The sequence below is a fragment of the Apus apus genome, chromosome 12 (genome assembly GCF_020740795.1).
Source record: "Apus apus isolate bApuApu2 chromosome 12, bApuApu2.pri.cur, whole genome shotgun sequence".
Classification (NCBI taxonomy): Eukaryota; Metazoa; Chordata; class Aves; order Apodiformes; family Apodidae; genus Apus; species Apus apus.
The window spans coordinates 9,076,267-9,103,022 of NC_067293.1; the positions used below are offsets into that span (position 1 = coordinate 9,076,267).

The following is a 26,756-nucleotide window of genomic DNA, read 5'->3' on the forward strand; positions in this document are numbered from 1 at the left end:
TTTATCAACACAAAACTGTTTAATATTTATTAAATGACACAAAATACCTAGATAACAGACTCACTCTCTGAAAGGACATGTATTTACATTATTTACCAACTTAAGAAAGACTCTCTGTACCCATATCAGACTTATGAAACATAAAAAAGGTTTTGCTGCTTTTTGCATCAAAGGATACAATGGTGATACATGCCCTGTTTGTAAGTCTGCATAAACTATAACTTCTTGATGCAGTGAAAAAGCACAATTTGATACTCTGGTAGCCAAGTGAAGAGGCTTCTGAAAAGTAACAGGGTTAGTTCCCCCCCCCCCACTCCAGACATACTCTGAAGAACTGTTATACAAAAAGTATATTACATTTTTGAATGCTGCTGTACTCTTACAATTTTAGTGTAACGTTTCAAAGAAAATATTCTTCCTACTATATGAAATCACTAAAAAAGTGGTATTTGAACATTTCTTTAGATGCACTTTTTTTTTTTAAAGAGAGCATTAGGGCAAATGATATGTCTAGGAAAAAATGAAAGACTGACAAAAAAAAAAAGCAGAGACCAAAATATGAAGAACAGCTAAAGCAACTTAATTTGCTAGGGTTTTTTTTTTTATTAACTATTTACTTTGGCACCTTTGTGTAAACTATAGAACAAAACAACGTTTACAACACATTTGCAGTTACAGCATTTAAACAAAATGGTCACTTTTTAAACCAGCCAAGACAAAAAAATAGTCCATTTATGGGTATAAAGATTAAAAAACCTAAAATATATATTTCTAAGAATAAACTGCAATTTCTTATGAACAAGGTGCTATAAACTGCATGCAAGAGTCAAGATTAAAAATGTGTGGCCAAACAGACAAGCTGTGTTATAGCCAGATGAGTTGTGGTCCAAGCCCACTTTGATTTATTTTCTTACAGAGATATATATGGCTCAATAGGCAGGCACATGATCCCAGCAAGAAGTTGCAGAGTTGTACGGCTGGACGATAAATCTTGGCTGCAGCTTTGTCCTTAACCAGGAATGAGCAAGACCTTAGCAGAAGAGATGAGCAAGTTCTTGGGGAAAACCCATGAAGATACAAGAAGAAGCCTTCTCTTCTCCCCTCCCCTCTCTCACCTCCTCTCTTGGCCTAGCCAGGGCTCTCAAAGTCCATTCTTTGGGTTGCTTTAACTAGATTGCTGCTTAGGGTCATGAAGTCAGATGAGATTTGAGGACATTTTCCATATATATATATTATGTTACTGAAATGGATGGGATAAATACTTAATAAACCTGCAGACCTTTCTGGTTAGTTTGACTGAATGCAACACACCTGTCTAACAAGAGAGGATTTTACCAGAATAGGTATTTTAAAGACATAGAGGTGTTAGATTTATATGCTACAACAGACTGAGTGGAACCAATTCAATACTGATACTCATCATCTCCTATCTCCCAAAAAGTTAATTTTTATGCCCCTTCTCCAAAACACCTTTTTAAAAGGAATCTTTTATTGGCTAAAGATACAAAACACATACAAGAAAAAGGAACATTGAATGCAAAACATGGAAGATTTTTTGGGGGACCATTCTTCCCTCCCCAGTGGATCTCTATTTGAACCAATACTTATTTGCAGGAGCAGTCTTCAAGTTTCTTACCAGAAAACTCTACTGTTAGTATTTTTCTTACAGAGGCAAGGGTGGTCCTGGACATCTACCAGTGGTTATGCTGCAATAGAGTCAAAGGATAAAGTAGATTTTCTGCAGATCACAAAGAGCTGTATGACAGTTAGTAGAAGGTGACAGCAAATAATTTAGTAGGAGGAAAAAAATGAATCTGCTTCATCTGTCAGCTGAGGACTGCATATAAAAGAGCTTTAGAGAAAACACAACTAGAGAAAATATGGAATTAAACAGTAGATCAAAAAAGCAAATAAGGATGGGATGTGTCAGATACAAAATACACACACTCTCCCCTCTCACACACGCACACCCCTGAATGTGGGATCACAGTGATAAAAGTTATAGAGAGCTAAGTTACACTGCCATTAAACTAAAGTAACATCTTGCTTTCAAGAAGTATCTGGTATTCCCCAGGACTATCAGTGCCTGAAAGAGAATGAGGTTTTTCTTTGTGCTCTGCAACACAGCTGATAGTAGGTCTAAAGCCTGGCTGGGTAAGGAAGAACTGTTATGTAGAGGAGTTACCTTTTCTGCTGATGCTTTCCCCCCCCACCCATATTTTCCTGGCACATGCTGCTATAGCAATAAAAAAAATGCATTTTGTTGAAACAAAGCTCTACATTCAAGTGACTTATTCTCCCATGTCTTTTAAGAATGCTCTCTGGTCATCTAAGAAAACATAGTTTAGATGCCTTGTAGCAATACTTAACTTTCTATATGAGAGGTAGGCTTCTGGGTTCTAGGAGGCCTGCCACTTCTAGGGCTGAGTTCTTAAAGCTTTAAGTTAAAGCAATCCAAAGCAGGGCAGTCTTAGGAGAGCTGCCCTGTCTAAACCTTGAGGTTAGTTCAAGTTTAGAATGTTGCTAAGCAAAACAAGTATTAAAATCCATTTGTAATTTTTGTTCTTACAGCTTTGCCACCAGAACAGTGTGGCTTTTCATAGAGATCTGTAAATAGATTATCTTGTCTAGAGTATTGCTGCCAAGAGGTGAAGGCCTCCTACCCATGACTTGTAAAAACGGTCACTTTTTCCATTATGGCTGTTTTACGCTTAAAATTCCCAAAGGTGTACAATAAGTTTTATAGGCAAGCCATATAAATCTAATCTGGACTTGTTTTTGTTATAGCAGTTATTTAAGAATGGTGTTTGTATATACAGTATATATGCCCACACTGCAAACTTTATACATCATTTTATATTGGTACCATTTTGTCTTAACTGCAACCAAGAATATTTTCCATTACATCAGCAGAAAGTATAGCTTGGCTTTTTCCCTATTTTCCCTCCCTCAAAGGAAAAATCCAAGTGTGGGCATCAACCAAACCAATGGTATGTTACTAACTGAAATGCATTCTGTACAGTAAATTAAAAGTTTGCATGCAGTTTAAGCATTTTAAAGGCTATTTTCTTATATTAACCTTCTGTTTCCATGTAAAGGTGTGAAAGACATCTGTCGTATATCAAGGGACTCCTCTTCAGACCCAGAGACAAATGGAATCACAAAGACCAGGTACTTCCTTTCAGCTTTCTGCACATCTTACTAAATAACATGCAAAGAGTTCAACAGCATTCTTCTTAAAATGTAAATAGTACTCTTTAAATGGGCATGTTAACCACTGAAAGAAGTCCACTCTACTACACTTTTCCGTTACACCGCTGTCATTCAATCATCGGTAGTATAAAAAGTCAATTAACGGGATCAACAGGCTAGTTTATCCACTGGCAACTGTGTAGGACACCAAGTGTGCAGTAAAACAAAGGCCAACATATGTTTATGCAATATAGTTGTACTGATTCGGGTTTTCTTTATCTCTTTCCATGTAGTCCCTGTCAATTAAGGATTCTATTCTCTTCTTAAGGTCAGCAGGCTGTAAAATAAAGCAGATGCCAGCATTATTACTTTGCAGTCAGTGTTTCTCAGTTCTTTCTTTTAGTGAAGGCAATCATCTAGAGTATTTAAGACTGAGGAAACAGACATCACAGTTTAAGAGAGACATCCCTTAAAGCATCAAAGTTTTTAAAGCATAATTGAAGAAAAAGTTACAAAATCAGCTCGTCACCTGCAGCTATGCAGAGGCTTTTTACAGCAGGGAAAGATATTTGCTGCTGCTTAAACCAAACTCTACACAACTGCAATTCATGCATTATGTACCAAAGTGTTTCTGACTTTTACCTGGTAAAAGACAGTACAAGTTACATTTTACCTCTATGCAAGTGAGTTTTGCAACAGCTGGGGTGCCCTATGACTTTGTTGAGTGAAGGACTTTATTAAAATGCCTCTTGAAAAATGAGTGAGAAAAAGCATTTAAATAATCTGTTATAGCCCTGCAAAGCCCAACTGCAGTTTATGCAATACTTACAGGCCTGCAGGAACATGACACTGTAATAAACCAGAGTGAGATGGGAGTACCTTTTCTGTGTTTCCACTGGGAGAAAACACTGTATATTTAGACTCAGAGGCATCAGTGTCTTTGAAAATCCATTTCCATTTATACACAATAAGCAAGTTAATTAATTTTATATTGCAACTGTGGGCTCTTTTGAGACATGCACCAGTATCTAATTTTCATTCCATATATATAATGTGTGTGTGTGTATATATATATATATACACTAACCAATATAATCTGGAAAAAACACTGTACATTTATTGGCTACTAATTTATTTAAAAGTATCAACCAAATTAAGAATCAAAAACAATAATGCATTTCATATCTGAATCATTTTCACCTCAGCCCCAAGAACACATTGCCACAACACCTAAATGCATGAAGAACAGCACAAAAGGAGAGCTAGCTTCACAGCTACTGCTTACAGACTCTGGTTCTGATAGCCTTTGGTGACAGGCTTTATTAACTTTCCAAAAGCCTGAGGCAATATTCAGATAAATGAATGCATTTGGCTCTTAAAAAAATCCTGAAAGTGAGAATTTGCCTTTTCTAATAGCATCATAGAACGGTTAAGGTTGGAAGGGACCTTAAAGATCATCAGGATCCAACCTCCTGCTACGAACAGGGACACCTCACACTAACTAGGCTACACAAAGCCTCATCCAACCTGACCTTGACCTCCTGGGAGGGGGCATCAACAACCTCCCTGAGTAACCTATTCCAGTGCCTGGAATAGTAACAAAGAGTAATGGTTAAAAAGATGCTTGTTTTAGGCAGAAGCACTGCCTGTGGACTGACTGAGGACAGGCCAGGGGATATAAAACGCAGTAATAAAGTTTTAAAAGAAGAAAAATCAGTACTACACCTTTACTGGGAATTTAAGCTGGTTGTACACCTCTGACACAAGCAGGTTGTGACTCAATGTCTTGCGCATCTTCATGATTCGTACGATCGCAGCGTCAATCTGGTACTGCCGGTCCTGGAACACTCTCTCTGTAGTGCTTGCCTGTTCCTCCACCTGAGGGATCCATTTAGAAAAGGTTAATGAGAACACCAGAACTGTCAACAGAATTATTTCTATCTCCAAGACAATTCTTGGTCTAAGACAGTAAAACATCTGCTGTCCAGTATCTGACACACATCTTCACAAACATTAAGACTGATTTGTCTTTTAAAAAACAACATTTGTACAAGGAATTAAAATATCTGCACAGGTTTTACACTGGATGTTTGTCAGGGAAAATTCACTGTGAACCTGTTTCTGTGTTCACAAACCATTCAGTAAAAGCTCCAGGGAGTGATCAAGGGTGAAAAAGTACATTGACTAATTGGAACTTCTCTTAAACAACCTATTTTAGAGACATCCAGCATCAGTGGTGTCTAAGTTAGTATGGAAGCACACATTTAAATCTGCAGTGCTAGGTATGTATCCAAATGATGCATCTAACTGAACCCAAGGATCTAAACCCCAGAAGATTAAAAATAATATACCGTTTCTTTCATCTGAATTTGGTTGATCTTTATCCTGAAGAGCTTATGTCTGAAATCATCATTACATGTGAATTTATCACCATCTTCCACATCTTTGCCTTTGGGGCTTTTAGTCAGTACTCTGGCTTTGCCACAAGCCAGAGATTGAAGTGTCCTTCTCAGCTCTCCATCCTCTAAAGCAGAAACAAGTTGTTTAGGTTTTCTTTTTAGTAGAAATACTTGGAAGTAGACAGCTGTTTTCAATACCAACCTATCCCAGTGGCTTGTTTTATTTCCTCTAAACTGAACTCCTCTCCTTCATTAAACATTAGCAGCACCAGTGTCTGGAACAAGGAGACCTGAAGTTCTTTTTTGCCCTGTCAGAAGGGAAATTAACAGACATCACTAGGCTGTTTTTTGTTGTTGTTTTTTGGGGGAGCAGGGGGAAGCAGGGGGGCAGAGAGGAAGGAACTAGTTCCTCTTCTATGTCAATTATTTCACTTAAATGATGTGACTTATTTTATTCATTTGGGAATACGAAAGAATAAGAGTGACAGGTCACCTTGTGTTTGCTGTGAAATGCAGAATATATCAGAGGTTAGAAGGTTAAACCATTATATCCAGTGACAAAACTCACCCAAGATGCATCAACATACTCAAGACAAATCCCAAAGCAGCGAGTGCTTAAAACTACAATCTGAAAGAACTTTAAGTCAAAGTGTAACTCAAACATTAGTTTAGGAAACACAGCACTAGAAACTACAGGATCTCTGAGATACCCAAGCTCGGTAATACTTGTTTTACCATTAACATTTTTCCTGCAAAACAGAATTGGCAAGCATTCCTACTCCAAGACAAATTTTCTTGAAATATAATTGCTCCCATGGGGAAATGCTACAGGGGTATCACTGGAAGCCCTTTACAAACAGTTTTCTTGCACAATCCAAAACTCTCCTTTATTTCAGTAACAAAAAGCTTACTGTAGAGATGCTGAATGCTGTCAGATGAAGTACTCTGTGGAACATGGCTCCCTTTTTTTCTAGCCAGTATAAAAATCAGTGCCATTTTTAATACTGAACTGAACTCCAAGCAGTGACTAACAGTTGTTTTTATTCCCCACCAATAAAGAAATCAGGTGCATCTTCTTCAACCTTAATACACCTATTTCAGAAACTACCAACTCCAGAAATGATAGCAAGAAGTCAGAAGTTACAAGTAATTGCAAAAACAGTGCTAAGTTTTCCATCACAGCTCAAAATAAGCTTCCCAATAGAGCCCTAAGGCCCAACCCAGACTTGGAAGCAGCAAAGCAAAAGGAATAAGAGAAACAACAGACTCACCTCTTTAAATTCTGCTTTTAGTACACAATGTCCTAGTGTTGACTGCCATTGAAGTTTCCTACCACTGTGTTTTCCTAAATAGAAGGTCTTGAAAATCTCCTGCAGTTTTACCATCTAAAAAAAACCAAAACAAATAAAAACCCCAAAACACTAGAACACAGCTTCTACTTTAAAAGCATCCTTTCCTCCTCCACAATCAAATAAACCTTAAATAAAGTCTTAGAAAGATGAAAGCAATTACAACAAAAATTTAAAAAAGACACTTCTGCATTTATCTCTAGAGATTATATGTATATCTAAAAGCAGGCTGCAGTTGATATTAAGATGCATGACTGACAGGCTGATACTTGGTCTAATACACCTCTGTTCATTACCTCTGGGGGCAGATGGACCTCCATAGGCACGTAGGTTGGCCAGTAACCCATAGTCAGTATATTCACTGTTAGTTCAATGTTGCCAGGTACATTCTGATTTTGCATATACTGCAGAAAGAAACAAGGTACATTGAAATAAAGCAATGTTTATGAAACATTTCAGGTAGAAATGAAAAGTTAGAACAGGCCTTATGACAGCACAAAAGACAAGTGACTTTATGATGTCTTTGCTATATAAACTGCACATTATATACAATACAATTAGGACAAGAAAAAACACTTTTCTGAAGTTCTAAAGGTACTTCCATACAGCAAAAGTGCTGTAGCAGGCTGATATGAAGGTGTATCTAATTATGTGTGAATGAAGGAAAAAATGTTAAAATTTGCTTGTCATCAAAACATTACAGAACCATCAGAACCAACAGGCAAAAACTTACAAGCCAGTCCATCAGAATATAGTGGTGTTACAGTGTCTTATAACTGCTGTTACAATGTTTTATAAGTTTACAATTATTTTATTACTGTAGGTGGGGTGTGTTTTTTTTTTTTTTTTTAAAGAGCTTCTTGTTTCAGGTGTTTTGCTTTGTTGTTAAGTAAAATGTTCAAAAGCACAAACAGCACAGAATTAAGAAATAGATTCCAACTGATTTTCAGTAGTGATTGTTTTCCCAGTTGGGCTTTTTTTTTTTTTTTTTTTTTTTTTTTAAATAAATCACCTAGAAAGTCCTTTTCTCTGTAGTGAACGAAGGTTGCAGAGAACTGGAATAATTCAAAGAGTTTAACTCAATTGCAATAAAAATGTTCACAACTGAAGACATCCTGCACCCTCTCATTAGGCAAATCATTCAAAGGGTAAATGAAGGAGCCATGTCAGGCTTTCCGAAAGTACCTGTTTAAATTGTATCATTATGTCTTTTGAAAGCTCCATATCTTTAAACATTCCTTCAAGTTTGCTGGTGAAAGCAGCCCCACATTCTATAAAAGAGAAGATATAAACAAGACAAATTTTTAAGATTTATTTTCAACATCAGAGCAGTTATTCTAAATATCAGAAAGTACTCCGAAGCCAGACAACCTATTTCAGTGTATGCTCTTACATAAAGACCTGGATTCAAATTAAGACACAGAATAGGGTTATAAACAAGGTGGAAAATGTTTTAACATGGCAGCTGTTTTGCAACCAAACTCTTTTTCCAGGTGGACATGACGCTTCATCCTAGGACTCCACTGATAACCTGTTACTCAGATGACAGTTCTAATCCCAATCAGCTGCCTGCCAAACTGTCTCCTGATGGTAGAACAAGATAAAGTTCTAAAAATCTTACTCTTGCCACCCAAAGACTCCATCCTGTGAAATAATGGAGACCAGACTAGTGGCAGCTTCACACTTCAGACCTTATACAGAGTAAACAACAGCAGAAGTCCTCCTCAAGTTCTCTGAGCACATCACTGATTTATCCAGCAGGGAACTTCAACTGTATCCCACAGGACAAGACACACTGTGCACTTTATGCTCTTATTTTTCAGCTATTGCTGCTGTAACTACTAAAATAAAAAGCAAATGAGTCTCCTCAAAGCCCATCCGTCATTCAAGACTTGCACACGAGGTTTTTGTCCTCACGTAAAGGGGAAATACAAACAGCACTTCTGGGAAAGCCTGTTAAAATGACTAATTTTTAAAAGCAAGCAAACTGACAGGTACTTACCGTGTTTCAGTTTGGAAAGCATAGATTTTTCAGCATCTACTGATGCACTCTTCCCAACTAACAGTCTCTTTGCTAGATCTTTTTTATAAAAGGCCTCAAAGACATCTTTTCCTGTAAGAGATGAAATTTGACAGTGATCACAAATCATAGCTTTAAACAAGCACTCCCCATGAGAGGCCCAATTCAATGCTCAGTAAAGCTAAAAAGGGGCCTTCACATTAAGATTCTCACCGATTTTGAGTCAGGTCTTGTCACTGACATTTTAACACACAAACCAGTTAACCAGCCCTATGCCAGCAAACTGCATATACAGAGAATGAACACTTGAAAATGCAGACAGACTTAAAAAATTATTTCCAAGTACCTTTATGTTACTGATTAAACAACTGTATCCCCACAAAAACCCCAACACTTACCATATATGAATCTAAATATGATCATAATTTTATCCAGCATTTTTTCAAGTTCTTCATCAGTAGCTTCTTTGTTGCCTGCACGAAGCTTTGAATCTACATATTTAGCTAAAAGAGTATTGAGGAATTAAAAGTTTAGCTTGTGCTTAGTACCACAACAAAACAGTAATTAAATTTGAATTAAAAAAAAAAAAAAGAAATAGTTTTGAAAGGTAAAGATTCCTGGAATTATCTTCAAATCAGTTTCATCACAGCTAGCTTGATAAATTTTCATAGAGGCTATAAAGTTATAAAAACATTACAACCTAGTATATTTTTTTCAGATAAGGAATTGCTACATCTTGACTTTATTAGCATACACAATGGTAAAAAAAATGTATGTAAAAAATCCTGGTCCATATTACAATCTCAAAATAAAAAGTCACTATTGCTATAGATTGACATGGCTATAACTGAAGCAAAAAGATCAGAAGAAAAATATGTAAGCCAGTTATTTAAATGTGTTTACTATTACTTCTGAATCTCTCTAGCAGATTACTGTTTGTTTTAATTTCAAATGGTTTGGTAAGCACATTACAGTTAGTGAATTAATTGTTAAAAAGGAGGATAGAAAGCATTACTCCCCAAGCACAACAGCAAAACAGATTGCAAAGCAGGTATTATTCACTGTATGGGGAAATGATTAAGGTATTCAAACATGCAGAGATCCAGGCTTGTAATGCACAATCTGTAAACAATGTTCTTTGCAAACTAAAAAGGCTCATTCGTCGTGGGACTCACAGCACATCCTCATCTGTCTTAAGTTAATGTAGAGCCCCTAATAGCTCTGTGCACATGTGCTGGTGGCACAGTTATGTAAGCCTCTGAAAAAGTCAAATTATTGGCTGTGCTCTCACATCTGGACACCAGTCAATTGCTGGAATGATCAAGTTCTAATGTTTTTCACTTTTCTACATCCTAGCCAGTGAATTGATTAATAGACCTTCATGTTTAATGCTATCTTCTCAAATAATTCACTTGCACAGTAAGGCACCATAGAGCCCCACTTTGACAATGCTTTGTCCATACAATTCCATCATATCCCACCCATTAGCTGCAGCAGCAACTCCCTCTTGTCCCCCACCCAAATTCTCACATGGGAAGAAACTGAAGAGAAATACCTATGAGTTCAGCTGGCTTATTTGGTCTTTTGTTAATGAATGTTTCAAAGGCTTCTTTCATGGCATTTACAAACTTCTCATTCTTGAGAAAACAAACATCAATAATATGGTCAACTTTGTCTTTAAAATCAAGTAGTTCTTGGACCATGGTTTTGTCTTTTTCTGGATTAATTACTATGGTGCTACCAAATGCCTGCAAAATAAAACATATCTTTCAATTAGTCTGAATAATAAATGTAAATTACAAGACTTCTAAAGCCCAAGTTATCTTTGAAACGTCTTATTCCTGGCATTGGTATTAGTTCCACTAAGACAAGAAATGCAATAGTATTGTAAAGGATTTACTAGATAATAATTCCTAGACCTTGTATGTTGATTAAAAACCAATTTATGAGAAAATTAATAGATTCATAACTTTTGCCTGAAGAAGTAAATTTAAACATGGCAAACCCAACACATTCTTTTTAAACATCTATACCCTCAGGTTTTATGCAGGTAAAGCTCCCACTAAACTTTATTTAACAGTACCATGCCATTACAAAACCTTTCTTCATGACAACATTTTAACTTAGTATTAAGAGGAAACATCTTATGTGATATTCAGTGCTTTTTGAACTTCCACTGGTTGGTAACTTAAGCTACCACCCATTCTGACAAGAAATTTTAGCAGGGAGAAGACAGAAATGTTCTGCCATTACCAAAATGTCTGTTAGAAAAATACAGTTGTCCCCCATAACTAACTATAAGCAAGATAAAAACTCCACATTTATTTGGAGTTTAGTTATTAAATGACCATTCAGCATTTTCTTCAATAGGGCTAGAACAGTTACTGTACTTTTTCTAGTACAAAAAGCTGCCCATTAAAAATACATTTATAAGCAAGCAGCCTTTAATTCCTAGAAATAGGCAACAGTTTATATAGATGACTCAAATATCTGTGTATAAACCCCATTGATACAGTAATGGTATCTGTTCCAGAGTTGTAGAAATAGCACCTTTATGTACTCAATCCAGTGCTGCAAGAGAACCTGCACTCCACCTCTCACACGACTGAACAACTGATACAGAAGAGACAGATCCTGAATTCGGTTTTCATCCAGAAGGTGGTTTAAACCTGCATGAGAGAATTTCAACAGAAATGAAAACCAGAGCAATCCAAAGAAAGGACAGTGTATTATTACAGTAAGAGACCTCTTCAAAGCTAGTCTTTTTTAAAGCAATTAGTTGTTGTTATTTGTTTTGGGGTGTAGTTTTTTTTTTAAGCTACCTTATTTAACAATGAAACACAGACCGGTTACCTGAACAGGATCAAACCTTCAAAACCTTGTTATTGAACTGGATATCTTAGGCTACATGTACTTTATGTACCACACTCATCACAACACCTTTGCTTACTTCTGCTTTACTCTTCCCTAAAGATTTGAAAAGTTTACGCTCTACTAATCTGTAGGAATAGGTTCCCTGGCAAGACAGCACTTCAAGTCTCAACTCCAGCTGAAAACTAAATTTTATAGAAGTCTGAAGGTGAGCAGCTTCAAGAAATATCTTTCACTTTTTAGCTTTCTGGCAGAGATGGTCTGATGCTCCACGACAAGGTTCTAAGGAAGTAGATGGGTAAATATTGCAAACTTGTTACTCCTCTCAGTGAAGTGTCTGTCTCAGATGTGCAGGAAGATGCTCACATACCTGCTTCATCCAGAATCTGGCTAATAAGGGCTTCATAATTTTCTTTTATTATTTAGCTCTTGCTACACCCATACCTATTTCCAGACTACCTCTCAGAGCAACTGAGGATCACTTGAATCTACAGACTATTGCAGAACTGAGACAATGTACTTTATTGCTCAAATTGCACTGAATTTTTAAAATAAGCTGCTTTTTGTGAGAAGCAAATTAATGTTTCCCCTTTCTGGTACAGCCATAAATTTGAAGGCTGCTTCTTTACCTGAGTCTTCAAAACGTTACTTAACACACTGAACTTGAGTCCCCTGTTCTAGTTCCCCCTTTTGCTTTGCTGTGTCTCTGCAGACAGCACTGCACCTCCTTACTTCTGACAAGGAGAATGGTACTTGCCCTCTTGCAAAATGGTCAATGCTATTTCATGAACTGAGTAGCAAAGGGCATAAAAGAATGATGCAGTTTGTATCCTCCCCCAGCACCTCAATCTCTCACTTTCTGCTTCAGCACAAGACTTGAAAGCCCCAAAGCAGCAATTAGAAACATCTCTATAAAGAAGAAAGATTACCTTTCTGAAGAATGGCTGTTAAATGTTCACCTAGAAGTTGCTTTTCTACAGTAGCAATTAGTGGCTTCCTATAGAAAAAAACACATTTGGAATTACTTTTCCTTTTTCCATTATTGACAGTTTTAAATTCTTTTTTTGAGATTGCATTCACTACAATTGTCATTGTGAGTGCTTTGATTATCTGCGGCCAATGACCTGAAATGATTATACACATATTTATCCTTTTTCCTCCCCATTAAGCAATCTTTTTTCTGTTTGCTGACTGGGGATTTAATTCATGCAATAAGCCTGTTGTATGTGACCTCTAGAGGGCTGGACAATGATGATTCCACCAGTGAAGAAACTGGGCAATGGTGTGTCAAAGAATGTACCTTCTCCTGCCTTTGTGGGAGGAGATTTATGTCATGGGAGACAAAGAAGAAAAAACATACCTCGTGAGTCAAGAGGTATTTAAACAAACTAGGGAGTTGGCCACGAATAGTGGTGTGGAAGAAGGAAGCCACTAAACAAGCCAAATGTTTTTAACACCTGAAGGAGGGAGGAACTAAAAACATATGATGGTAGCAATAAAACACCTTCTTGAAGAGATCCTCTGTAGCTGCCCTTTAAGAAGTTGCTACCACTTGCTCAAAGAGTTTTGTTGTATTAGGGACCTACATTTCCTCTAGGATACAACAGCCATGGCTTTGTATTAGGAGAACAACTCTCCTGTACTACCAGTCATGACCTCCACTTGATAGTATTTGAGGAAATCCTGCCTCTAAGTAGAAAAGATTGAAGACTGACATTACTCAGTAATTTCCCAGATTCCATTAAAAATATGCAAATATTTTAATGTAAATATTCAGAGCCTGCAGCTTGAGAATTCTCTGTGATAAGTCCTATCTTTTTGAGGTAGGACAAGAGCTGATTTCAGCAAGAAAGAGATGTTTGTACTGGGGATAGCAGTCTATATTTCTCCAAGCAAATGCCCAACAACATTTGTGTCTAAATAGCTACTGGCTTAGTAGAAAAGGATATTAACTGTGTGAGCCGAGACTAGTGAGAAGCATTTAAGTCAATAACTGAAATAAATAGTAGCTATTAGATGGCCCTCAACAGAAGAAAAGCCAAACAGCTAACAATACCATACCAAGAGAGACTGTACTTACTGTGTGCTCTGGTCTAAATAAGTGATTATCCTGTCTGCTTCTTCTTCCAAGCGCTTGTTGACATGGTGAAGATATTCTGGGACCTGAAAATGCCAGAGTAGTTTTGTATGTTTAAAAAAAAACAACAAACAAAGAGGGGAAAAAGGAAAAGAGAAAAAGACAGTACTGGTTTGACAGCAGCAGCTTGTTTTAAGCAGAAATCATTAACACTGTGACTGAAGGCAAGTGCATGTGAGTTTGCTTTTTTAGAGTAGTATAAAACATAAAGGTCATATTACTGCCCTGTGCACTGGATAATGCAGCAGAATAGCTCCTCTCCCTGACTTCATTCATCATTAGGCTTAACAAATATTGTTGAAGATGGAAAATACCTCTCGTTCCTGCATCAGCCTCTGTCCCTCTGCTGCGTACAGGCGGTTGGTCTCTTCCAAGAATCTATGCTCGAAGGAGTCTTGATAAATCTAGGGAAACAACACAACAGCAATCCAGGGTAAAGCTTACTGAGCATTAAGAAACTGAGCTGTTTAGTTTAAAGGTGAAACAAGTTAACTCACCTGCAAGTCAGAAAGCATGCTTAGAAGGCTTCGCAGTAAACTCCTATCAATAGCCTCACCGTTTCTTTCTCTCTCAATCAGCAGAAGAATGCCATCAATAGTTTTGTTCTGAACCTTCTGATCACTGATTATATGAGTTCTGAACAATTCTAGCCCCATATCCCTAAAAAGAAAATAGACTGTTCAATAAATTGTGTAAGAATCAATCCCATATATTGTCTATTAATAAGATTTGATCTAGATCAAATAGAGAGAACAATAAATAATAGCATTATTCACATTTCTCATTCCTCTGCCCCTAAATCACTCAGGATGAACAAACACTAAAATAAGTCAGGACAAAGCATCAACAGTAAACTACAGTTTTTACTTTTTCCTAGATAACCACCTAACTTTTGCAGCAACTTTATTTTTCACTTGATTAGCAACAACTTCAGTTGCTGAACAGGCCCTTCCCTTACTGTGCAAACAGGAGGTTGGTATCTAGTTTGCTGCAATTTGCTATCACAGCTATTGCAGAAGAATCCTGTAATTCATGGCAAATAAATTAGAAGTGAAATCTCCCTTTGCAACAAGCATGTAACCAGTCACCATCTAATTTACTGGTTGCAATTAATTTTCTATTTAAAGAACACTGAAAATCAGCAAGATGTTTGCAATAATTTAAATATAACCCTAATAGTTTTATTCTTTGTGCCCTTACCAAATAGATGGCAGCATTGAATTCTGAAGTACGTAAGTTCGATCCAAGAACAAAAAGATACTTCTAATCATTATCTGTTATGAGAAGGAATAAGAAAAAGCCACAATCATTTTACTCATGATTTTGAAGAGCAACACAAATTATGTTCAACAACCAAAAAGTCCCACTGACAGGTTTCAGGCAGTGCTTTCTTAGATAGCACTGATTTGTTTGAAATATTCTGCCCATCTCAGTGAGATGATGAATTTGATATTTAGCATCTTCCTGTATGAAAAACAGGTCCTTTTATAATAGGTATAAAAGGAGAAAGGTTCGCATAGGAACAACAGTTAGGAGTTGAGTGTGTGTGGGGTTGTCCCAGATCAGACCAATGTGTCAAGAAACACAAGACAGACAAGCCTTTCCAAGGCTCAAACTTGATACAGTTGTATTTAATGACAAAGCTTCATATACATTTAAGACAACATTTCAGAAACACAGTATGTAAAGGAACAGAGATAAGCAAAACATTGGCTGAGTAGGCAACTGGTTTTCTTTAAAAAGATAAAACTTACCATTTGTCTGCAGTGATCTTGCCAACATTTGTCTATTTTCTTTAGAAAAAGGACACTATCCAATGAATCCATGAAAAACTTGTTAAGAAAATTATGATTAATAGTGTTAGCAATGAAATGAACCAACATTATTCTTTTTCTTAAGATGCTTATCAGAGAGCACAACAAACTCATCTATTCCCAAAAAGAACCAGTTAACTTCTTGCAGCATTTTTTTTTTAAATGAGGGTCCTTGTATTCATAATGAGAAATCAAAATTATTTTAATTATTTAAAAGAAAGGATCTTAATGCTTTTGAATGTTTTGTCTAATTCCCAGTCCCTCAGGAGTGAAACAAACATACATATCCTGACACCTGTTTTTTGACTATAATTTCAGCTCGTGTTGAGATACAACCTTGAGAGAAATTTTGTACTTCAAATTTAACTTTTATTCAGTTCATTAAGTCATTAAGTTTTATTCAGTTGTATAGTTCTGGTACTAACTAATATCCACTTAACAGGTTCTCCACCTGATGCAACTCAAAACTTGTGAAAATAAAACATTTTGATCCTCAGAGCTACCAACACTGCCTGCTGCCAGATCACTAGCACTTTTCATGAAGAAAATAAGAATACTTGTTGGAAGACTTTTCTGTTTACCTGAGCATGACAAGATCAGCATGTAAAGAAGCCTGAACTGATTCAGACAACACAGCCTTTTTAAACCTCGCTGTAAGCTTAATATGAGCTTCTGTAAGATGTCAAAGTGCTTCATAAATACCAATTAAACTTTCTTATAAACTTTTCAAATGGTTACAGGCATAAAGGAACTAGTGGTATCTTCTGAGGTCCCATGAAAAAAATGAAAACAGACCAAATTCTGCTCAAGCTAGGAATTCAGATTACCATGGTCTACTGTTACGGACTAGTCAAAGGAATTCATCACCACATACTGGTAGGCAAAAATGTTTGGTTTGTCACACAAAACAGCTAAAAAAGGATATTCTCTGAATTGGTGGATTTGTGCTTTAATGTGGTCTTCACAGATCTGTCTCAATTGTTTGTACAAGTTTGCAGAAATCTTGTAGGAGCAGAGATTTTCAACAGCCTGAAGTAAAGAGAAACAAATACTAAGAAATTGATTTATATTCTTAGATGTGGTTTTACAAGGAAAGAGGGAACACCACCTCCCCAACAACCATGGAATTCTTCTGCTTCTCACTCAAAACTCTTTTTAGAAAGCTTTTACTTGTAACATAATTAACACTTGCAAACCAGACACCAGGGAGAGACATGGCACTATGATGGCACTAGGAGTAAAGGAAGGCCATACCCTGACCAGCTCACAGCTGATCAGTTTCAGTGGCAGCACAGATATCTCAAAGGAACTTCAGGATTTGCATCTCTAAGAACCAGGGTGTTGGGTTAGTATGTTCAGGCAGCCTGCTGGGCTTACTTCTTACTTCTTACTTCAAAGCAAACACTTAAAGTCTTAATTTTATTAACTGCTGTGCTCTGCAACTCATACTGATATTAGCAGTGTTACTTCCTTTTGCAGTCCTTTCCTTAATTCATCCCCAAGAAGTACATATACATTTATATATAAATATAATCCCCATCAATAACTTCAGCTATAATCCAGAACTATTTTCACTACTAGTATAACATTCCAAATGTTTACAGCGACAAATCTCAGATTTCTAAATCATAATCAAGTATTAGTATTGTTGATGTGCTTCACAGAAAGAAGCCAAAAGAAGTTTAATGGGTACATGTCTTGGAGAAACATCAAGCAAACAAGCATCCCTAAATCCATAAGTGTAACTCAAGATTTTTTCCAAAATTTATACCAATTGCCTGGATTTCAAAAGCAACTGAACAACTTTAACTCTTTACAGACTGGGGAAAGACATCATATGTGATTATTCCATAAAACATCTGTAGAAGCTAGAGGAGAGGTAAATATGATTTTCAACTAACACCTCTCAATTTTAAATTGTTTTTTAATGGAAAACACTTCAGTTGCCAGTACAACCAACTAATAAGCAAAACAAGGACTGGAAGATCAAGTTTGTTCCCCAGCAACTGCAGGGAACAATGCAGAGACAGAGCAGGTCAGAAGTATACAGAGCAAATCTCCATTGCACTGAAGTCCCCCAGAATATCTCCCAAAAGTCCAAACAAAAGCCACCAGCACACAGTAAGCGGCCACCACTAAAAGCACAGCAACAATCAGCACAGCTAAACAAGGAGCTCCTCAGTTTGTCCTAGAATGTCAACAGTAATGATTCTCAGTATCAACAGTAAACAATTTCTAGAGCAATTGCACTCCAGCTAATACAGGCTCTAGGACACAGAGGATTTTAAAAAACCACAGCACCACAAAATTCCACAACAAAAGCACCTCACACAACAACAAAAGAAAACCAAACTTGCAAAAGCTTACTGTCAGAAAGCAACAGGTGTAGCAATTAAAACTAAACCAGGTCTGAATGAGGATTATTAGGAAAGCCAGAACTATCACTGAAGTAACTAATATTTAGAAATAGCAACAAATTCAACTCTCAGCCTTAACACTCATAAAACCCCAACCAAACACAATGATGTGATTGGAAAATGTGTTCCACAGTTCCCTGTTCAGAGCAGGTTACGGACACAGTTCAACTCTGATCTGCTCCTGTGCCTGCAGGGTCAGGCACTAGCTGAAATGGCAGCACAACAGGAAATAACCACTGCTGTGATTCCAAAAGAAAAAGGGGATGGAAAGCACTAAGCCTGATTAGACCTTCAACAAGCTCAATAAATGGGTTTCTTCTTTTCTACCACTTACTCTGGAAGAAGCCAGCTGAGAGCTGGGAAGATGAATGTTTTGTGTAGAACTTGCTAGTCACCTGCTTACCCACAGGTAGCCTTGCTTCCACCTACCAGCTTAGGACACCAGTGGTCATTTCACTATTCTGGTCAGTTCATCCATCTCAACTACCAACACTTTCATAACTGCTGTTGACCAAAACAAGTACTATCTAACCATGCTAATACAAATCCTCAAAAGAATTAGCCTCTGCATGTAATGGACAAACACATACTATTAACTCTTGGAGAAATAATAAAGATGTATCAGTGACACTTTTATGTAGTGTTCATACAAAGCTGTGCTTTTGTATTTGTGTGTCAGAAATTCCAAAGTGTTTGAACACGTCGGCTAGTATCAAGTGTTTGAACACTGAATACAAAACTTCTGCATCTTCTTTGATATCATCCAGAAAAGTGCTGTAATTTTATTTTGCGACCTTTCTAGGCACACAAAGTACAGGACCTTTCACTAAGATTTGCTCTGTGGAACATAACACCACTACTGAAATACTATGCTTTGTGAATTTAATTACTGGTGTTACACAACAGTAATTGCATCAAAAATTCCTATGAACTTGAGGGGTCCACAATTTTTTCTTGTTCTGAATTTGTGGAATAAAACTTCCTGATCAGGCAATCTGTGCCCTAAAGATGGTCAGAACATCCGAAGGCAAAGCATCATATTTCCTTTGTGAAACACATATTCTGGGATTTTGTAGGGGGTGTGTTTTTTTTTTTAATTGCAGCAGCCACACCTGGGTTTGTGCACTGGGGAAAAGTAGGAAAAAGTACTGAACACAGCTCTGATTAAAGAAAATCAGAACTTTCCAGAAGTACTTAACTCTGTGATTGGTACCAAAGATGTAGATCACTATTTTTTGGTACTAGCCTAAGGAAAATGATGCTAATAGCAAAGTTTTCCGTTCTGTAGCTTTTTAGCTACTCTAAGACGTATCTCCTCTCTTGCTGAGAAGGAAAAGAGTGCTAAGCTGGTGTCCCACAAATAAATAAAGCCTCAAAATGTTTGCTCAGTGGGATTTTACAACACAGACAAGAGTTAAACCAAACTCAAGAGGTTTAACTTCGTTTAAAAAAGAAGCATCTGATTTTGAGGTATGCAGGAGAACTTTTGCAGAGTCTTCTGCAATTCCTCTCTATGCTTGGATAATGGTGCCTGCCAAAGCATATTTGGCATCAGATCCATTTACCAAGCAGCTGTTCAGAAATGACATTAGTTTAGTTAGCATTTAAAAACACTACCGATTCCTATTTCTATTTTTAAGTCAATACATTTATTTTTAGATTTATAAGAAAGAAAAATGTCATACTTAATTGCAATCTATTTCACTGAGAAGTATCTTAAGTTACTACAATGTTAAAACTGAGATTTCAAAGAAAAAAAGCACATTTCTGGATTTCTGAGCACAAGCAACATTACATTAAGCCTGTGGTAAAATTGAGCAGAAATGTAAGTGGTTAAGCAGGGCGTTCAATTGAACTTTGTACTTTTAAACAATTTTGGATATTCTTCAAATATCTAATTAACAGTTATTTGCGTTGCTATTCAGTCTAAAGTAATGCACAATGCCAGCCAATACAGTGGATTGTAATTTGCTTAGTTTCACCAAGTTTTGCAAAAGTAACAATACTATTGTTACTTTAACAATATTACACATTATAATGACAAACTGTTAAAGAAAGCTGTTTTTAGATTAATTGAACACTATAAAAGATTACAATGAGCTTAAAAACACACCGAACTGAGGAACTTGTCCCATGAGGCTCTTGGTTCCACAAGGAATGGCAATTTATCCTTCCCTAAATCTGTCCCCAAACCTTGTGCAAACAGGATTTTCTCTCCCCAACTTTTCCCTGGAGTAAATAATATCCAAATGCAACTTTTATTGAAAAGAGGATGGCAGGGGAAGACAAGACAATAAAACCAGATGCAAATAAGGCTATACACACACACAGGAACAAATCAAGCAACTAACCAGGTACTAAAGGCTTTAAAAGTAGAGTAAAAAGCAGGAGTGCTCATTAATACCAAGCTAAAGCAGCACTGTTCATAGGCTGCTAAAACCTTAAGTATTGCCATGTCACTAGGGACAAGGTGAGAAGGAAGAGAAGTCTCCCTACCACCATCATCTGAAAAAGCAGAAGTGGAGCTTATAAAGAAAGTTAGGAAATGCAGTTCAGTCTGATCACTTCCTGAATCATTTAGGGCAAAACAATCAGAGCTGTTGCTGGGAATAAGATGATTCTCTGTTGTTAGAACACACAGAAGGCTCAATTATAAAAAAAGCTACAATCAAACCAATGTAATAAAATAAATAAGGAAAAATGGTAGTTTATTTAATTTTAAGAAGTTAAATTAAAAGTTTGGTTTAAAATAATTTATTTTCAATCATGAACAGACACTGTCATCAGAAAAAGGATTATATTTTAATATAAATAGTCTTTTCTTACCTAAACACCAACATTTTAATTTCACATTTCTCCTTTAGCAGCTACACACCATAAACCACAAAACAATAAAGGGAATACAGGTCCTTGCCTTATTTAATTCTTGTGAAATGTTGCAAGGGAAACCATATCTTGGCTTACGTTGCAGCAGGTAAATTAATTTACAAGCTCAATGTCAGGCCTTGTGAAATTTTCACTGATGACTTTAAAATTTGAGAAATTATTAGAAGTTTTTCAGTGACAAAAGCAGGTATCAAGCATAATGTCATATTCTTACCACTTTATCAAAAGTGTTTTAAGCAAAAAAGAAATAAATCCAACAAGGAAACCAAAAACTCTTCCCCATTGCTTCTACTTAAAGCACTTACCTGATAGAGCTCCTCTAAGTTGTACTTAATGGAAGTACTGTTCTGGATAGCTTCTACAGCTTCTTTCAGTTTTTGCCAGGTTTCATCTGTGTAGTTTTCAGGCAATTTGGGTTTATCTTTAGAAGAAATGATACAGAGTTTGAGAAAGCATTTAGAAAGAGCAGAACACTTCAACTTTCATAGAAATAAAAAATGTGGCTGAGAGGAAACAGGGACAGGCTGATGCTCTAGATGTTACTTTGTACTTACATGAAAATAAAGCTCTAGTGTAAAAGCAGTATCTTATTTATATTTGAAATAGTGATGCATTGTAAAAATTCAACATTGCTCTTCACATACACATCACAGCATCTGTAGCCCAAACAGCATGTGTGATATGTAAGAATCACAACACTGCATCAGAGCAGCTCAAGGGATAAAAAGCTAAAACCCAGCAAAAATTAGCTACCTCTTCAATACACTCTTTTTCACTATTAGACAACACAACCAAAAGAAAGCAAACATAAAAGCTGGAAAGGATGGATTAAAAGATAAGAGTTGTGTATAGCTTTTTTAAAAAATAATTATGGCTCATTAACTGAACTCTGCACAACCAATGCAGAGAAACTCAAAAAACATGCATGGCAACACTGTAATTATAGTACAGGCTTTATGGCCGCAAGGAAAACCTCCATATTTTAAAGTAATCCATTTATGTCTTTCTTGGGTTTGGCCAGTGGATATTTGTGAAGAGTTAAGCCCTCTTTTATTGTTCAAATAGCTCAAGCTTTGCAGATTTTACTCCTTCCATTATTTTTTTTCAGCCCCTTTTCTCTAGATAACCCTGCTATGTGGCATCTGCATTTACAACAGTCTGAGAGATTTCCCAAGCCATAACCTCAAAATACCAGGACTTTTAAAAAAACTTCTGTGTGTTCCCAAACAGAGATAATTTGTGATAATTTGTGTTCCCAAACAGAGCAGGAAGGAGAAGAAAATTCATGGAGGAAGTCACGTGCACACCCATGCCACCAACAGGTGAACCTGGCCCAGAGTTTATACTCTGTGAAAACTGATTTTTACATACTTAAAGGTAAAAAACAAATGGTAAAATTTTATGATTTCTCCAGAAACAACAGCAAGGAGTAATTGTTTTTGTCTTCCCAAGCATTCCCTTTCAATATTGGCAATATCCCAACATAAACTGTATCATAAGAATCTAGAGACAACTAATGACAACCAGGATTCTTAATTTTAGGAAGTTATCTTAGTTGTAAAGGATGTTATTGACATCATACCAAGATAAAGACAGAAATCTTCAGACTGTTACTCAGTTTAGCATCTGAGAGTAAACAAAAAGCAAAGCTGGCAGATTCCTGAGACATCCTTGTAAAGCAAGTGATTCAAATACCAATTCATAAGCAACAGTGATCACAGACCGATGCAAGCCATGACATTTAACAAGTATCTGGAACATGAAAAGCTGATTTCCCTTAGACATAAGTGTGCAAGCAGCATAAGAGTGGCATCTATTTCTCACTACCATGCATCATAGGCAGGAGTGTTAAAATCAGTCAAATGAAATTATGATGTGATGAGCAGAGAACATTTTTGAGAATTAAGAGGACTTTAAAGGAAAAAGTTACACTGTGATCATTAATTCCTGTAAAACTTCACCGTGGCTAAAACAATCCTAATCCTTATCTTCTGCTATATCTCTACAGAACACTTGTCTCAGTTGTGTATTTGAAAATTTATTTTTATGTCAGTAATTTCTTTTACCCCATCCCTACCCCAAAAACATGGGGAAAAAGAAAAAAAACAACAACCCAACAAGAAAGCAAGCCTTCAGACAGTTTTAGAAGAGAGCAAGAGGCAGGAAATTAGAAAGGCCCATGATTTCCCCCTCCTTATAAGGTTAAAAAAAAAAAAAAAATTTAGCTAAGCTTTCTGCCCATACCTACTTCTATTGTTGTTTACTAGAAAATGAAACAACACAGTCAAAAACTTTCATTTCGCTGCTTCAGTTGGTTTCTAGTAACAATACTCACACATCTCAAACACATCTTTTTAGACAATTGGTAAATAGGGTAGGCTTGTAAAGTGAGAGCATGTTAAGACAGAGAAAAGACAGAGTTAAATAAGAAAAACTACAGCAAAGATATTGCAAGGAAAACACTTCAGCAAAAATCTGAACTACCTGCTTTAAGGGCAAGTGGGAAAAGCAGAAAGGAAATCCGCCATAATAGCCTGATAATCACCTTAGTTTCAACATTTAAAACTAAGCACAGGCAGATTAACCTACAACAACATGGAGAGAAGCAAGACATATAGATTTAGGCCCAATTAAAAAAACTGCAAAGACCTTATGATAACTGGACTAAAACATACACTCTGCCCTGAATCAGAATTACTAGAAAAGAGGTATCAAAGGTTAAAAGTTTTAAGAAAGGCAATTCACACAGTTATGTAGTAAAACCTTGTGTCTACCATGCAAGTTAAGGCCTTCACAGCAGAGTGAAAAGAGTATGAAAAACAATCCCAAGCTATGAAGTGTAGCTCAAGACATCTACACGACTGGGCAAGTATGCATCAGAAAACATTACTGCCTCTTTACATAAGCATAGAAACCTTCACCACAGAAAAGCATTTCCTGTAAGACTTTGAGCTATTTGAAAGCCAACCGGTTTTTTCAAGTTGAAAACAAAACACTAAGTTGAGCATCAGCTCCCCACGGGTTGTGACAAATTATGGCCTGTTACCTTTAAAGTTCTTGATCACTAATTTCTTAGCAGAGCCAGGTTTACTGTTGGCGAAACTGGAAACAGTAGAGGAGGCAGCTTTGGTCAGACCATTTGCGTGGTGCCCCACGGCCACTGACGAAATTAAAAGGCTTTTATTTTTGAGCTGTTGTTGGTGCTGCTGTTGAGAAGAGGCAGCAGGAGAGGAGGAGGAAGACGACTCTTCAGCCATCTTCACATCGAGTCCAATAAAATCCACGGAGTCCTCAAAGCGCAGCTTCTTCTGGAGGTGATGGTTGGAGGAGGCAACCCCTGAGGAGGAGCACGAGGAGGTGGTGATGATGGAGGAAGATGATGAGGAGGTGTTTTTGGAAGGAGAAGAGGCGCAGGAAGAAATGGAATCGAATTCTTCTCTTTCAGAATTGCTGTTGCTGCTGTTATTTAACTTTCTCTTCTTGCAGGAGGAGCTGCTGCTGGTATTACCATCAGTGGCAGGTCTGACCTCCTGGGCTGCAGCTGGGGGGTTGGGGGAAGAGAAACCTGTGGGAAACATGAACACACAGAAGTGAGCAGGCTGAGGGGCATCAAATCCTTGTGGTGTGACAAAGGGAGAGAGAGTTGTAGAGCCAGTCTCTGGTGTCTTTCGGGAGGGGGGGTGTCTTTCAACTCTTCTCTCTCATCGGTGGAGTCCTTCCGTATTCCCTCTCCTTCGCTTTCTTCTCTCTCTCAGAGGAGTCACTTTATCTCCGCTCTCCCCTTTTTCTTTATTACTTTGTTTCTTCTCGTATTTCGTCTCTGCTCTCCTGTTTTTACTCTTTCCTCAGCAGAGCGTCTCCGTTCCTGCCTCTTGCCACCCACCAGCTTCCTTCAAATCTCCTCTCCAGCACCGGTACCTCCCCAGGGCTGCCCGCTCCCCCGGCTTCTCCTTCCGCTCCTCTCCGGCTCCGGCCGCCTCGTCTCCGCCGAGCAGCAGCGGGGAGGGCTGAGCGCGGCTGCCTCACGCCTCGGCCCCGGGCCCCAGACGCCACCGCTCCCCCCGCGCCCCGCTCCGCTCGGGCTCCCGCCTCCCCCCGCTCTGCCTCGGGCCCGCGCTTCCTGAGGGGGGACGGCCCGGCCCGGGCTTGTTATTGTCAATCCACGGCGGAGAGGGAGCCTAAAGATGGCGGCACATCCGGCCGCGGGGCACGCTGGGGCGCGGCCGCCCGGAAGCGCGGCCGGTCAGCGCGGCGGGCCCCACCTCCGCCCCGGCGGCCCTGCCCGCGCTCCCGCCGCCGCGCCCCGACCTACCGGCGGCGAGCATGGCCCCGGCCGCGCGCCTCGGCCCTCGCGCGCCGGCGCGGGGCGGGCCGCGCGGGAAGGGGCGTGGCCGCCGCTCTCCGCGTGGCGGGAGCGGGAGGGGGCGGGGCTCGGCGCGCGCGCGGGGGCGGGGCCGGTCCCGCGTCCCCTCGGCGGGGCTGACCCGGGGCCCGCTGCCCCCCGGGACCCGCCGGTGCCGCCCCCGGGACCCGCCGGTGCCGCCCCCGGGACCCGCTGCCCCCCGGGACCCGCCGGTGCCCCCGGGAGCCCGGGCAGGGGCCGCCGGCCTGAGGTGAAGGCTGAACGGGAGCGCGGGCGGCGGCGGCCGCCTGGGAGCGAGGGCTGGACACGGTTTCCCTCCCGGTTATTCACAGGCGATCCCTGAGCATCGATTTTTTCATCTGATCTAAGCACAGAGATGAGGTCGCCTGCGGCCGAAGCCCCGGGCTGGCCTGTTGTGGGGTTTTTAACGGTGTTGTCGGGAGGCAACAGCAGAAGCCGCCGCGCTTCGGCGGCTGTTCCCGGTGTATCCAGCGCCCGAACCACACCGAGCTCTCCGGGAGCGCGGGGAGGATCGAGCCGTGCTGAGAAACAGCTGCAGGAAAAGTAACAGGAGCCGCGCGGAGGTTTCGTCCCGGCAGAGACGGTCCCAGGGCGCCGGGCCGCCCGCGGGCGGGCTGCTGGCGGTGCCGTGCCTGGTAGGAAGAGACGCTGACTTGTCCTGGCACGACCTGTGGCTCGCACAGATGTGAGTGTCATCCTACTGAGGTTTTTCTGGAGCGCGTTTCCTGCCTGAGTAACTGGCAGACAGCTCCCGAGGCCTCAACCCCCGTGCTGGCGCTGTGTCGGGAAGTACTGTCCCCAGATTAAAAAGAAATAACAAAACCACAAAGCTTCAGCCTGGTTTTGCCTGGCTTTAGAACAGGTTGTGTAGTACCCAAGTACTAATAAGCTACATTCCAAGTCAGACGTAACAGAAATAAACAGGTTTGCTGAGTAAATGGAACTCAGGTGATGATGCTGTCAAGTTTTCCTGTGTTCCCAGTAACTGTCATGTTCAAATAAACCCGATTAGGCTAAGAGGTGCAGAGATGTAAGAGATCCTCAGTTTCTATGTATTCTCGGTTTGGGAAAACACTTGGGTTTATGAAAGAGGAGACACGAGTAAGTGTCCCTTTCCTGTCCCAGGGGGAGGAGTCAGTGACTGTGCCAATGGGTCAGAACATGCAGCTTCTGACCAGTCATGGTCTGGGGGATGTGGGAGAGGTAAGGTGCCCGGGACCCAGGAGAAATCCAGGTGCAGTGGATTTTCCCCTTTTCCACGGAAACATATGAAGAAAATCCTTTCTA

General features: G+C 39.0%; 1 protein-coding gene across 1 annotated transcript; it reads right to left on the minus strand.

Annotated features, from left to right (window-relative positions):
- CUL4B (cullin 4B) lies at nucleotides 1-25,129 on the minus strand. The gene is made up of 20 exons (XM_051630513.1): nucleotides 24,132-25,129; nucleotides 21,391-21,506; nucleotides 16,708-16,811; nucleotides 15,723-15,792; nucleotides 15,169-15,242; nucleotides 14,466-14,628; nucleotides 14,283-14,372; nucleotides 13,912-13,994; nucleotides 12,761-12,828; nucleotides 11,511-11,629; nucleotides 10,516-10,708; nucleotides 9,359-9,463; nucleotides 8,943-9,053; nucleotides 8,126-8,211; nucleotides 7,237-7,344; nucleotides 6,863-6,976; nucleotides 5,794-5,899; nucleotides 5,544-5,716; nucleotides 4,918-5,070; nucleotides 1-3,529 (listed from the first exon to the last, which is right to left on the minus strand). Exons 1-20 carry the CDS (start codon nucleotides 24,661-24,663, stop codon nucleotides 3,434-3,436), a joined length of 2,664 nt encoding a protein of 887 aa, XP_051486473.1. The 5' UTR covers nucleotides 24,664-25,129; the 3' UTR covers nucleotides 1-3,433.
- Nucleotides 25,130-26,756: the final 1,627 nt, after the last annotated feature.

What these genes read in the sequence shown, in the direction of transcription:
- CUL4B (XM_051630513.1), bottom strand. Translation starts at nt 24,663, where the DNA reads ATGTTTCCCACAGGTTTCTCTTCCCCCAACCCCCCAGCTGCAGCCCAG. An exon ending in ACTGGATTGAGTACATAAAG is followed by an intron (nt 10,709 to 11,510) that starts GTGCTATTTCTA and finishes TTTATTTTGCAG; the next exon opens with GCATTTGGTAGCACCATAGT. An exon ending in TAATGATACAATTTAAACAG is followed by an intron (nt 7,345 to 8,125) that starts GTACTTTCGGAA and finishes TTCTTTCTGCAG; the next exon opens with TATATGCAAAATCAGAATGT.